At 41.0% G+C, this 14081-nt stretch overlaps 1 protein-coding gene across 1 annotated transcript in view; it reads right to left on the reverse strand.

The window, feature by feature from the left end:
* LOC149206020 (Protein kinase superfamily protein) overlaps nt 1-14081 on the reverse strand; it is a 374025-nt gene that overhangs the window by 82174 nt on the left and 277770 nt on the right. Inside the window, exon 12 of the mRNA XM_089395261.1 lies at nt 7285-7369. Coding sequence (XP_089251387.1) covers nt 7285-7369 — 85 coding nt within the window. The remainder of the gene's footprint in view (nt 1-7284; nt 7370-14081) is intronic.

Raw genomic sequence — 14081 nt, forward strand, 5'->3', positions numbered from 1 at the left:
GTTCTCCATCATCCCATTTATCCATAGTCTACCCCCCTTAGCTTCTTGTAGGGAGACAACTTAAACGAAAGATCGGGGATCAGGGTGACAGCGCCCGATCTGAGCGTTGTCGCGGTGCCTAGACATTGCATGACAACACCATGGAAGAGGAAATGTTCCAAATTGAGAAGAATGAGACATGGGAGCTGGTACCTCGTCCAAAGGACAAAAAAATTATAGGAACCAAGTGGGTATTCAAAAACAAAATGAATGAAGATGGACAAGTCATCAGAAACAAGGCAAGACTTGTTTGTAAAGGCTATTCACAAATAGAAGGAATTGACTTTGAAGAAACATTTGCACCAGTAGCTCGTGTGGAAGCTATCAAGATATTCTTGGCATTTGCTTGCTCAAAAGGATTCAAAATCTATCAAATGGACGTAAAATCAGCATTTCTGAATGGGGAACTCAAGGAAGAAGTCTACATGGAGCAACCAGAAGGGTTTGATCTAACAGAAGGAAAAGACTTAGTCTGTAAGTTGAAAAAGGCTTTATATGGGTTGAAACAAGCTCCTAGAGCTTGGTATGCAAGATTGGATCACTATCTACAACAACAAGGCTTCAAAAAGGGAGTGGCAGGAAGTAATCTCTACATAAATACGGATGAAGGTAAGTTACTAGTTACACTTGTTTATGTTGATGATCTGATTTTTGCTAGCAATAATGATGAGATGAGCCATGAATTTTTTCAAAACATGCCAAAAGAGTTCGAGATGTCGATCATAGGAGAGTTATCTCACTTCCCTGGACTACAAGTATCTCAAACCAGAGCAGGATTGTTTATATCTCAAGCCAAATATCTAAAAGACATGCTTAAAAGATATGGAATGGAAGACTATGCACCCATGAGCACACCTATGACCACAAACTACAAATTGAGCAAAAATGATGACTCCCCTCCAGTAGATGCAACTCATTACAGGTCAATAATTGGAGCCCTTCTGTATTTAACTGCTACGAGACCCGATATAATGCAGGCAGTAGGAATGGTGGGAAGATTTCAATCAGCTCCTAAACAATCCCATTTGTTAGCTGTAAAAAAAATTCTCGGATACCTGAAGGAACTCCTGATTTCGGTCTTTGGTACCCTAAGAGCTCAACTCTGACTGTAACTGCATACACCAATGCTAATTGGGCTGGAAGTGTAGATGATCGAAAAAGTACTAGTGGAAATGCATTCTTCTTGGGAGACTGTTTAGTAGCGTGGCTCAGCAAAAAACAGACATCCATATCATTATCCACAGTCGAAGCCTAGTATATAGCTGTAGCAGACTATTGTACTTAAATACTATGGATGAAGGAAGCTCTAAAAGAAGTCAACATAGGTATAGATCAACCAATTACCATCTATTGTGATAACACAAGTGCTATCAGTCTCAGTAAAAATCTAGTGATGCACTCAAAGACCAAACATATACCAATCAAGTATCATTTCCTTCATGAACAAGTAGTTGAACAAAACATCATCCTGAAATATATCAATACTAAGGAGCAGATTGCTGATATTTTCACAAAAACTCTTCCTTGAAAATCATTTGAACATCTTCGTCAAAAGATGGGGGTTATTTCTTTAGCATCACTCAAGTTCATTCATAAAGATGTTGCAGGACAAGGGGAGCATTTCTACAGGGGGAGCAGTTCAACAGGGGGAGTCCGTATGCATTCCTTTGCCATTGATGTCAAAGGGGGAGAGCAAAAGAATATTGCGATCAATAACAAAGGGGGAGATTGTTGACATAGATTGTCATGATGTCAATATGGCAATATTCGAGGAGCCAGAGGAGTCAAAATAGAGCATATCGGAGGAGCAAATAGAGCTATCGGAGAAGCAAACAGAGCTATCAAAGAAGCAAAACATGGAGGAGCAAACAGAGCCATCAGAGGAGCAAAACAGAGCTATCGGAGCAGTGGATGCCAAAGAATACACTATCGGGAACTATCAGAGTAATGGATGCCAAAGAATACACTATCGGGAGCTATATATGCCACAAAAGAGTTATAGGAGGCGGAATACACTATCGGGAGCAATATATGCCACAAAAGAGTTATATGCATGCAAATACACTATCCGAGGTAGAAAACATATATATGTATGCAAATACACTATCGGAGGCGGAAAACAAAGTTATAAAGGAATACACTATCGGAGCAGAGAAATATATATATAGGCAAATACACTATTGGCGGATAATACACTATTGGCAGATCGACGTCGGCGATGCCACGAGGCAAGGGAAAGACCCCCGGGCCATGCGACATGCGATTGCGATGATCAGCAATCGCAATATCGCATCGCCACGATGCAAAGGAGCGGGGCCCAATTACACAGGCGGACCCGATGGGTTTTATAAACCCGACTGTATAAATTTTGAGTTCCGCGCGTAAAGGTTTTTTGTGTGTATTGACGGGTTTCGGTGTAAAAACTAAAATACAAAGGAAAAGCCCCAAAGCGATAAAGACCAGACCCGATGCAACATTATAGTTGGGCTTAATACGATATGGCATCCGCCATATCGCAAGTGTGTAAGGCCTTGCTGCGGACCCGATGGAGTTATCAACTACTGCTTAATATAATATCATGTCCAGTGGAGAATCGGCCATTGGCCATCGACGATGTCATGAGTGCGACCATCGATTGTGATTACACATTGGTCCCGATGCGAATATAGACACAGGTGTAATAAATTTGAAGTTCGCCCTTAAGCAGTTCAGTCGTGTTTTTCATATATTCCTGTATATTTAAATATTTGTATTGCGTGGGGTTCTTTGGGCCAAAAGCCCGTAATAACGCTCCCGATAGTTCAGAAGTCCTGAATGATTCCAATTTCTCTGTGTATTTCGGTCTTCGCCATTAAATCAACATGTCCCAAGAGTGTTGGTGAGCACGAAGAGACTGGGGAAGCCGAAGGACCAGCTAGCGCAGAGGAAGCTAGAGCGATGAAGAAGAGGGAAGCCAAAGGACAAGCCAGCACAGAGGAAGCGGAAGCGAGCGTTGAGGAAGACGAAGAGCCAGTGGAACACGGAAATCAATAGTTAGAGGCATCAGGAACATATAAAACAGGAAAAACAAGGAAAGGTTTTCTTTGTGTGTGTATAATCAGAGCGAGAGGAAGCCATTATTCAGGCAGAGGTGGGAGAAGCAGGAGAACAGAAGTGAAGCATAAGCTCAGCAGGCTTGGGAGCTGAGAACAACAACAAAACATACTCTAACAGTTTATAGTAAAGGGTTGGAGCCCGCGGGGTTGGAGCCTCAGAAGTAAAAGGATTGGAGTCCTTGGGAGTTGGTGCTCCTAAGTCCAGGACTATTGCCTTGGCACAACAGAGTTGGTGCTCTGGAGGTTGAAGCCTCACAAAAGTCCAAGTTGGTGCTTGGCAACTGAATGCAACTACTTACATATTGTATTTATTTCATTGCACTGATTATATTAATAAAAGCATTTATTTCAGCAATCTATTTTTGTGTTCCTTATATAAATGTTTTGGTGATAAAAAGGAACAATTAAAAAAAAATACTGATTCACCCCCCTCCCCCTTAGTATTTCCAATAGCAGCACTGTGAGGTGTGGCATGATGATGAGGAGCAGAACAATGATAGGTGCAGCAAGGCGATGGAGTCACCTTGGAGAATCAGTTGAAGCAACATGTCTTCAACTGAGTTCAACTACCTCATGTATCATCTTCTTAGAGATGATCTATGCTCTTATTTAGAGAAGTCAAAGTGTTGACTTTTGATGTATATGTACTGTCTCTCTCTCTCTCTTCTGAACTATTGAAGAACATATAAGAAGAATTGATCAAGGGTTTCCCCACATTAAGGTTTGTCCCTTGCTAGCGCCACATCTTGTGCCCTCTTGTCTTGGCTTTTCTTTTGCAATTTATGTTTATGTTCTATCTGCAATTTACTATTACGCTGATGTGATTGCTAATCTAGAAAAGATATTGAGCTAACTGTGAAAATTGAAATAAATTGCTCTAAGCATAGAACATACCTAAAATTAACACTCTGCTGCAAGAAATCTCCTCAATTGATTTTTCCTCCTGAGAACTTCTCACTTCAGAAAATCGATTTCTTGATCTCTCTTGGTGTATTTTCCAAATGATCCTCAAGCCCATTCTTATATTTTCCTGTTGGACAACCAATGGCCTAGATTAACTCCTAATCAAAGGCTCATATCGTTTTGATTTGATCTCTGTCTTTATCTAGAAGATTCACCCACAATTAAATTAATACATATTAATATTTTAATTTTCCTAAGTTTAGACTTAGGAACCCCATTAAAAATATTAATTATTTTAATATAATCGTCTCTGGGAGAAATTTCCCAAAATGGTTTCTAGGTTCTTTGGAATGCATGTGCCCAAGCCTCCCTGCAAAATTTGAGGCCTAGAGCACATCCGATGCTACCCGAAATCAACACTCCCTCTTAGCAAGGAATGTGCTCTAGCAATATACTATTGTTGCATACTGCTCTGTCTCTTAAGCATCATCCTCCACGTTGTTGATGTCTAACATGTTGTCCACCAACTACTACACTACTGTTGTAACTGTACTGCTACCTTTGACGCTGCCACTGGAAATGCTACATCTGTACTACAACTCCCTCTCAAATGTTGCATATGTTATGCTGCTAGCACTGCCACTGCTAACACTGCATCTGTACTACAACTCAGTTGCTGAGAGAAGCAACTGAAAAACATCCAAAACTAGACAAATATTCAGTGGATACACATCGGTGCTGAAAACCTGACTACTGCTAGTCCCACGCTGTCTTCTGAAGTCACTACATTGTTGAACCTCTGCATTGTGCCTCCACACATGACTACCTCTCTGCTTTGCGCTGCTCAAGTTCTGATGCTACTAACTACTACATCTATCGAATCAACACTCCATGGCACCAACTGGAAACTCCTCCATCCCGCTACTACTGATCGGCATTGATCCAAGAGGTGGACTCCTCAAGGATCCTGCCCATTTGTAGCTCTATCGAACTACAGTTCTAAATTAGCCCACCTCCTTCCTGGAGGTATCTTGCCTGTCATTGCGAACTACTCCTCCTGTTCAATCTTTCTGGCTGCAACCTTAGGATCGTGCTTCTCATCCTTGTCCTTTTTCTTCAAGGGACACTGGGATGCATAGTGGCCCATCTCGCCACATCTGAAACACTTCACCTTGGAGACGTCTTTCTTTCGTCTCTGTTGCCCCTGCTACCCCTTCGATGCAAGGGTTACATTCTCCTCCTCCTCCTTGGGTTTCGACCCACTATTGTTGTTGCTTCCGTCAAGTTTGACCTTGACCAAGTCTTTCCTCAACCCCTCTTGTTTTAGAGCTGCCCACATTTCATCCCAATTAGGCAATGCTGCTCTGCCCAAGATACTCTGGACAAAGACTTGCCACTCATTCGAGATAGAATTTAGGGCCAGTATCACTAACTCCAAATCTTAAGGTGTATGCCCCATAGCCGACAACTCATCACGGGTCTCCTTCAGCTTCATGAGGAAGGGATCCACACGTTCTCCCTTCTGCATCTACGTAGATCTCAACTATTGTTCCAAGTACATCATTCGTTGTTTGGAAGATCCCTGATACAACGTGGCCATAGCATTCCACATCTCCTTAGCAGTTGCTCTACTAGCAACGTGGCACACTATGTGATCCTTGAATCCATCCAAGATCATCCTCTTGGCCTTTGCCATCTCAGCCTTGTACTTCTTTAGCAGATCTGCATTTGCAGGTTCAACTACCACACTATCAACATACATCTTGAGGACATGCTCATCTAGAAGGAAAGACGTTCCAGATTTCCAAATGACGTTGTTGGAAGCTTCGTCCAACCTGTCCTGATCCCTCAAGCCACCGATTTCCATATCCTCTGAAAACTGTCAAACAAATCCTCTTTCTCCCTACTACGTAGCTTCTAGGCTGGCTTACGCAATCCCTAATGGAGCTGGTAAGTTTGTTGCTCCTCCGCTGCCCAACAAATGAGAAATATTGATTTCCTTGGTAATAAATCACTGAGGAAGTATTCCCTCACTATGAGATCTTCTTACTTCGTTTGATGACTTTTCAGCCCAACACTCGGCTTGTAGAAAACTACGTCCCTTTAGCTCTGCACTGAGGCTTTGCGTGGCTCCCTATGTCTTGGCAAATTCTCGATCCAACAGTCTTATCTCTCTGTCGGCTCACTCAGAGATATAGCCCTCCTGGCTAGAACTGTGCAATCCCTCAGGGGATTCAAACTGCTACTTGTTGCAACAAGTTGGCCCTTTCTTTTGTGCTAGACCTGCTCTTCCTATTTCATATCAACAACTCTGATACCATGTGAAAATTCCTAGATCTAACAATCTCAAGAATCCTACTGCAACCAGCTAAATCTACTTCACCTAGATTGTAAATTACATTACAAACTTATTTCAAATTTCTTCTTGAAATATTGAAGTAAATTACTGAAGTAGTCTACACGAATTTTTTATTTACTTTTATATTGTTTAGCATTAGGTCAATTTTGAGGTCTAAAATGAGGCTCCTAAGGAAACTAATAAAATAAGACATGATTTTTTGACAGGAAAAAATAGAAAACAACTTTCTTTTATTGTATTTTCAACTTATCTCTTTATAGGTTTACTCAAATTTCAAATGCGGGCACTCATTGGATGTGGAATCTAACACGATTTTTCCATGTATTTTCAAGTTTTCTCAATGTGGATCTACTCACAAGTATGCAAAGTGTGTACTCACTAGGATGCAGAATCTAATTCCGCATCTAACGATTGCCCACACTTGAAATTTAGGTAAACTTATAAAAACATAAGTCAAAAATACAATTAAAAAAGAAGAGCTTTCTTATTTTCCCTCTTAGAATATTTACCCCTGGGGATGACATCATCATCTTGAACTCTATTGGTTCTTTTAAAGTTGATTTTGTTAGTACCTTTTTCGTTTTGAGGCTTATTTTTACCTCAAAATTCCCCTAATTTAACAAAATGTATGTAGTTTTGCTAGTGCTAGTAGGGTTTGTGTCCGTGAATCCCTTTCTTTGTATAAAATGGGGAATGTACATTTACTTTTTATAACAATAATTACATAAATCACTTTATTAAAAGAAATATTATACATTTACAAAATATAATGTATTTGACACTTTTTATCTTCATCGCTCCTCTTTATAGCAATAATCATTTTACTCATAATTTATAACATTTTACAAGTTTGAATGCATGAGTAAGATCCAATCACAATGGCTATACCTTCAAGAGTTGAAAATGCCCTTAGAACAAATGTGAAGGTGGATGGGAAGCGAAATGGTTGGTCCACTGCTATTGAAAACAAGTCCTGTCAATAACATAAAGAGACAAAATATTTTAGATGCTTATGATAAAATTATAAAATTTATAATTGGATATATAATGTTGATAAATAATGTGATGAAAATCTACTTTAATTTCATTAAAATACTACATATATCTAAAAAAATCAATAAAAAGAAATATAACACTAGTCCAAAAAGAATGAATATAGCACTATAAGTCCAGGAGGACATTGTAATAGATAGTTAATATAAGAACACACCACTATAGAAAATCATTAATGAAGATGAAAAGTATAGATCAGGTATTGAGGACCAACTTCCTAACTTGGAAAATAGAGGACAAGATCACTATTATTAAGGAAACATTTTAGTAGCTAATATTTGTCATTTGGCCAAGTTTGCCAATTTTTCCTTAAAAAAAAATTGGGGAAAAGGTTGTTGATATTAATAGAAAAAAACATTCACAATACAATAGTAATGTACAAAAGGTGTATAAAGGGTATCCTTGAATGGAATTCATATCAAGGTGCTTGTAGACATTGTTAAGCCATCTCTTGGCCATTATGGTTGAGGTAGAGGAGATACCAAAAAGGATTTAGCTACAAGAGAGCTTGGAGCAGAAGTGGTATTTGGAATTTTTTTTTTCTTTTACTAGGAGGAATGGATCCTTTGGACTTGCTACTAGAAGTTCTTGTATGGGAATATCATTTAGGATTCACCAGATGAGAAATTCTAGCTTTGGCTTTGGGATGTCATCATCAAAAAATGTTGACGCATAGACTTTGATTTTCAGGAGGAAAACACAACTACTTGACAACGACGCCAAAAATGTTACCACAAAATCTAGCAAGCCTAGTGCAAAGCCCCACTAGGTAACCTAGGTTTTATGGCATCAAAATATCAACCACCACTATCACCTATGTGGCTTCCTTATAGAAGATCACTAGAAAGGTATTTAATTATGGATGACTTAATGGTGATGCATGGTCTAATGATTGAAGGAAAAGCATCGAGAAAGCCTTGAAAGGCTAAGATAAGAGTTTCCTAAAGTTCAAATACACTTCCATAAGATCTATGTGATTTAGAAGAGAGTCGTTATAAATTAGGGTTTACAAGATATGCACATTTAGTGCACACAATGCCATCTAGCAGCTCTAAAAAGTATCCTATGAGGGATATGATTGTAATGTCCCCAATTTTGTGAGCATGGGAGTAACTAAGGAATTTTGCCCAATTTTAGTAATATTAATTAAAAAGGGGAAATATTATTGGAGAAAGGTGGCTAGTATTATTTTATTGGAGAATAGCAGCAAATTATTGTTTTATTAAATGGTGGCAAACGTAACTTAGCGGAAAATGGCCCCCACCAATAAAATAATATTAAAAAAATGAGTCTAGAGGCACGAGGAGAAATTATAAAAGGAGGATGGACTCATTTTGTGGATCATCTTTTTGACTATTACACTTAACATTTCATCCCATCTTCAGAGGACTTCGAGTGCCTCCCTAGTTGGAAATTCAGAGAGTCCATTATTGGGCTTTCATAGAGCTTCATCGACGACAATATTCCCAACTCTGTGTATTTCCTGGGCGTAGAAGAAATTCGAGTTATTCATTGTGGTCTAGCATACAACGAGTTGGAGTCTAGGTTAATTGCAGGAGGATTTTCCTAGTTGGAGCCAGGAATTTTGTGGTGATTTTGCACGGATAGAGAGCAACAAATTTGTGGGAAAAAATTCTCTTCATTTGGAAGTGTGTAGGGTTCCTAGCATAGCCTGCGCAAGGGAAGAAGGGAGATGAATTGTGGAGAGATAAGTGTTGGAGATAGGAGGTAAGTGGAGGATTAGCCAGAGTTAGGAGAAATTTCCCGTGGTAGATTTGGGCATACTTCAGTACTATGAAACTGTGGGGCATTTTCTAGCCAGATTGGGCAATTTTACTTGTTGGGGGTCACTGGGGGTTAGTGAATTCAGCCCAAACACTTTTTGGGTTTTTGTGGATTTGGTGAGAAGAGTCTTGGGCTAGTTACGCTGAATTTTCTAAGAAGTATTTCCAACAGAAATTGGTGTTTAAGTTAGCAAACAACAACAAAAATTATTGAGGAAGGGCGCAGTTTACTCCGAGACCATTTCCACCACTTGGGTCTGTGAAATGTTTCTAGATTTGGTTGGGCTGATTGAGGAGAGGTGCTAGCGAAAATTTTAGAATTTTCTAAGCACATCTAAAGCCAGTACATCCATTTCCCTTCAGCACCAATGTCCAAATTTTCTAGGGCAGCGCAAAGATTTTCGGGGTTGAGTCATTGCAGCTTGTGGGCATCTTACTCCCACCTAGGTTTTTCATTTCTTGCTATAGAAAGCTCAGGTGCCATTGTTCCACTCATTTTGTACCCAATTTCATTCAGATTTAATAAAATGACTCAGCTTCCAGTTATTTTTCCTTGTGCAAAATTATAATTTGTGGATGTGTGTTAAATTTACTTGTTGTTCATAGTGCATGCTTCTGTTTACACTTAATATTTCCATTTAGGAATATTACAGTGGTATCAGAGCATGATCTTGGCCAGTTGTGGGGTAGCCAACAAGATCATGGAAGATTAGGGCATGTATGCGCTGTGATGGGTGAATAGTATTGAGGAAAAATGACCCTCACCCACTTTGATGGTTCATCTAGGAGTTCTGTCAGAAAATGGGTACAAGAACTAGACACATATTTTCGGCTCAACCCCATGAGGGAGGCGAATGCTATTAGACATGCCACTTTGCACTTGGATGGAGATGCTATGGAGTGGTGGTACCGAGGTTTGATCCCTTTGGGTCATGCACGTATCACATCCTACACAAAGTTCACACGGAGGCTCATGGAGAGATTCGACCAAAATGACACGAGACCCCCTCAAAGGGAGTGGACAAGACGAGGACAGTTAGAGGGTGAGACCAGGGGGCATTTTTGTTGGTGGAGATTGGGCTTTAGATGCCAAGAGCTTGAGGAGGAGGTTGAACAGGACGGCACGCAGGATGGTGAGGGGCACATCGATAGAGCCAGTGTGGCGCATGAGATTGGAGACCTCTTTGATAGCACCAGTTAGCACCTTGATGAAGATTGTAGAGCACGTCCCATCCATTGATGAGGTATCATTCCTAGCTGAAGTGCCAGGAGACACAAAGGTCCCCAAAGCCATGATTGAGTTCCCAAATAGTAGCCACCTACAACAACATGGGGAACACACACAGGACCGTGAACTAGTCATGGAGGGGCAGGTTGTGACTCATGTTGAACCCATGGTGGAGGAGGACGAGCAGTCATCTTTTGTGCCAGCCACCGATTTAGAGCATATAGATGCATAGACCGTCAACAGAGCCATAATAATTCCAAACAGTAGCTCTCTTCAAGATTATATAGGTGGGGCTTGCAAAATTGCTAGGTTACCTTTGCACAGTGGAGAGAGAGATGCAAAATTACCCCAACAAATTTTATGTGTCGACCAGATTAGTGAGAGGAGGCGACATGAGCTGCGTAGGGCGCAACATTCGCATGATTGATTTTCTATGTACTTGGGGGCTCTTGCATTTGATCCCTCTCACGGGGTTGGGTGGCGAGAGGTATTGAGTTGTTACCTAGTGGGGCTAGCTAGGTTTTTAGATACATCCATGGTCAGGAGCATAGTTCAGCAAGGGCCATAGTTTTCTAGAGGGCCTCGAGGGCTGGATCATCATTGGGATCTAGGTGGGACTCTCCACCACTCCATGGATTGCGTCAATTGTTGTATTGGCAGGATGGTGGATCCAATGATTAGACTCACCCCCATTTTCATATTCCCACTAGAGTTCTGGACAACACTAGTGATAGGTCAATCTAACAAAGGAGCAAGTAGACTCCATGAGTTGTCTTGGCATGTTGGTCGTGTGGGGGCATTGGATGATCAGTGTAGCTCAGCAAGAGGTTGACAAAGGAGGTGGCATCGACAAGCCACTTAATAGTTCCTTGTATGGAGAGAAGGATTTCCCATGGATATATGTGGCACAAGGGTCACCAAGGAGCAACACACTAGTGACACCCCCACAGGTACATAGGGAGATTCGCCTGTCAAGTCTCTCAAGGAGGATTAGGAAGGGAGGTCCACTCATCCAAGGTTATGGAGATAAGAGAGTGGATATAGTGATACTAACAGGACGCAGACTGATACTTACTTACATAGTTTTAGACCATGGCATCTAGGGATGTATAAGGGCATGCAGTGGTGTGCAACAGTGTTCGGAGGAGCACGAAGGTGTGCAATGGTGCATAGTGGTGTGCAAGGTTGCACCATGGTGTCGGAGGAGCGGCTCACATCATAGTGAATTTCCTCATAGAGTGATGGACACATCGATACAAAGGGATATAAGTTGATCTGGGATGATGCTGCGGCATGTAGTTGTTGATTTGGGGTAGCATTGAATGTGCTCTAAGTCTCAAATTTTGCAAGGAGGCTTGGGCACATGCATTCCAAATAACCCAAAAACCATTTTGGGAAATTCCACCCAAAGACGATTATATTAAAATAATTCATATTTTTAATGGGGTTCCTAAGTCTAAACCTAGGAAAATTAAAATATTAAGGGGTATTAATCGAATTATGGGTGAATCTTCTAGATAAAGACGTAGATCAAGTCAAAAAGATATGAGCCTTTCATTAGGAGTTAATCTAAGCCATTGGTTTTCCAATAGGAAGATATAAGAAGGGGGTTGAGGGTCCTTTAGGAAACACACCAAGAGATCAAGAGATCGAATTTCTGAAGTGAGAAGTTCACAGGAGGAAATTTTGTTTGAAGAAATCTTTTGCAGTAGAGGGCCAGGGATAGTGATCCAGAGGAAGATTTCCAGATCCGGAGAGACAATAGCAAGAGGTTGAGTTATTCCTAGTGCAGGAACTCACAAGTGCGAGAACGTGCGAGTGCGGGAACACGAGTGCAGGAACTTCCAAGTTCAAGAACTCACGAGTGCAGGAACATGCGAGTGCAGGAACGCGCGAGTGCAGGAACTTGCAAGTGCAGCAATGCGCGAGTGCAGGAACACGCAAGTGCAAGAACACGAGTGCAAAAACGTGCAAGTGCAAGAATGCGCAAGTGCGGGAACGCGAGTGAAGGCAACACGAGTACTGAGGTTGATTAGGGAATATCTCTACCACATTTTCTTGTTGTTTGGATTGCCAATTGGGCATCCATAGATGTACTCGAATTTCACTGTTGCATAATAAAATAAAACCCTCGTTGTCCCACCGATTTTCCCAAGTTGGTTTTTTCAAGGGACAATTGTCCAAAAATATCGGTGTCCTATGAGTTTGTATTTCCTTGCTCAGTTTCTATGTTTCAGAATCATATTTAATTTGGTGTAGGCTGCTTCAATAATTTACTTCAATGTTTCAAGAAGAAATCTGAAATACGTTTGTAATGTAATTTACGATCTAGGTGAAGTACATTCAGTTGGTTGCAATAGGATTCCTGAGATTGTCAGATCTAGGAATTTTCACATGGTACCAGAGATGTTGATGTGAAACAAGAAGAGTAGATCTAGCACTCAAGCAAGGGCCAACTTGTTGCAACAAGTAGCAGTTTGAATCCCCTGATGGATTGCACAATTTTAGCCAGGAGGGCTATATTTTCGTCAATGTCTCTCTTTGAGTGAGCTGACAAAGTGGTAAGACTTTCGGATCGAGAGTTCGCCAAGGAGAGGGAACCACGCAAGCATCAGCGCAAAGCTAGAGGGACACAATTTTCTGCAAGCTGAGTGCTGGGCAAAAAAGTCATTGGAAGAAGGAAGCAGATCGCATAGTGAGGGAATACTTCCTCAGTGATTTCTTGTCGAGGAAATCAATATTTCACATTTGCTGGGCAACAGACTTACCAACTCCATCAGGGAGTGCATAAGCCAGCCTAGAAGCCACGCAGTAAGGAGAAAGAGGGAGTTGTTCAACAATTTTTGAAGGTGTAATATTCCTTATTAGGGATATCCCTCAAACACAAGCAAACTCCAACGAGAGATGGACTAGGAGGGCGATTACCAGATATGTCGCCTCTGAGAAGAGGACGAGATCTGGAGGCTACCTGGCCCTTTCCAGACTCTATTTCAGAGTATAGGAGAAAAACAACAAGTGGTATAGTAGCCGGGAAGCTCAAAGAGATAAAAATAACAGTAGTGCAACATACAATAATGTATACATGGAATATAAGCAGATACTCGAGAAATGCTAAGCCATTTTATTATACTGAGTAATGAAAGAGTACAAGAGGTGATCAGAAAGATAACACCTCAACTTGCACAAGGCAAGTGAAGAAATACACTCAGAATGGTAAGGAAATGGCCTCTCTCTGAACTGCGTCCAAGCTACCGGAGAACTGTTGTCAATGTTTTAGAAATCGGCCGATTCGAAACGGAAACGACCAAGTTGATCCGTTTCATTAAAAAAAAAATTGACTCGGTTAAGGGAACGGTTCGGTAGGCCGAGTCAGCCATGACTCGGCCAACTCGGCTGTTTCCGCAATAACTTGGCTGAGTCATAACCTGCGGCCCATAACCCCAATAAAACAGCGATTTGTCATATTTTTTATGAAATTTTCAAGTGTTTGCTGATTGGTATGGACTCCAATGTGTTTTATGAATTAGTTAAATGTTATTTGGGGTCCATTTCCCCCTCCCAAACCCTATTTAACACACTCAAATGCCCTCATTCTCTCACAACCACCTCATGCATTTGAG

This window comes from Pinus tabuliformis, chromosome 1_2, assembly GCF_031772625.1.
Source record: "Pinus tabuliformis cultivar Carrire ecotype Pingquan chromosome 1_2, CPIR1, whole genome shotgun sequence".
Lineage (NCBI taxonomy): Eukaryota > Viridiplantae > Streptophyta > Pinopsida > Pinales > Pinaceae > Pinus > Pinus tabuliformis.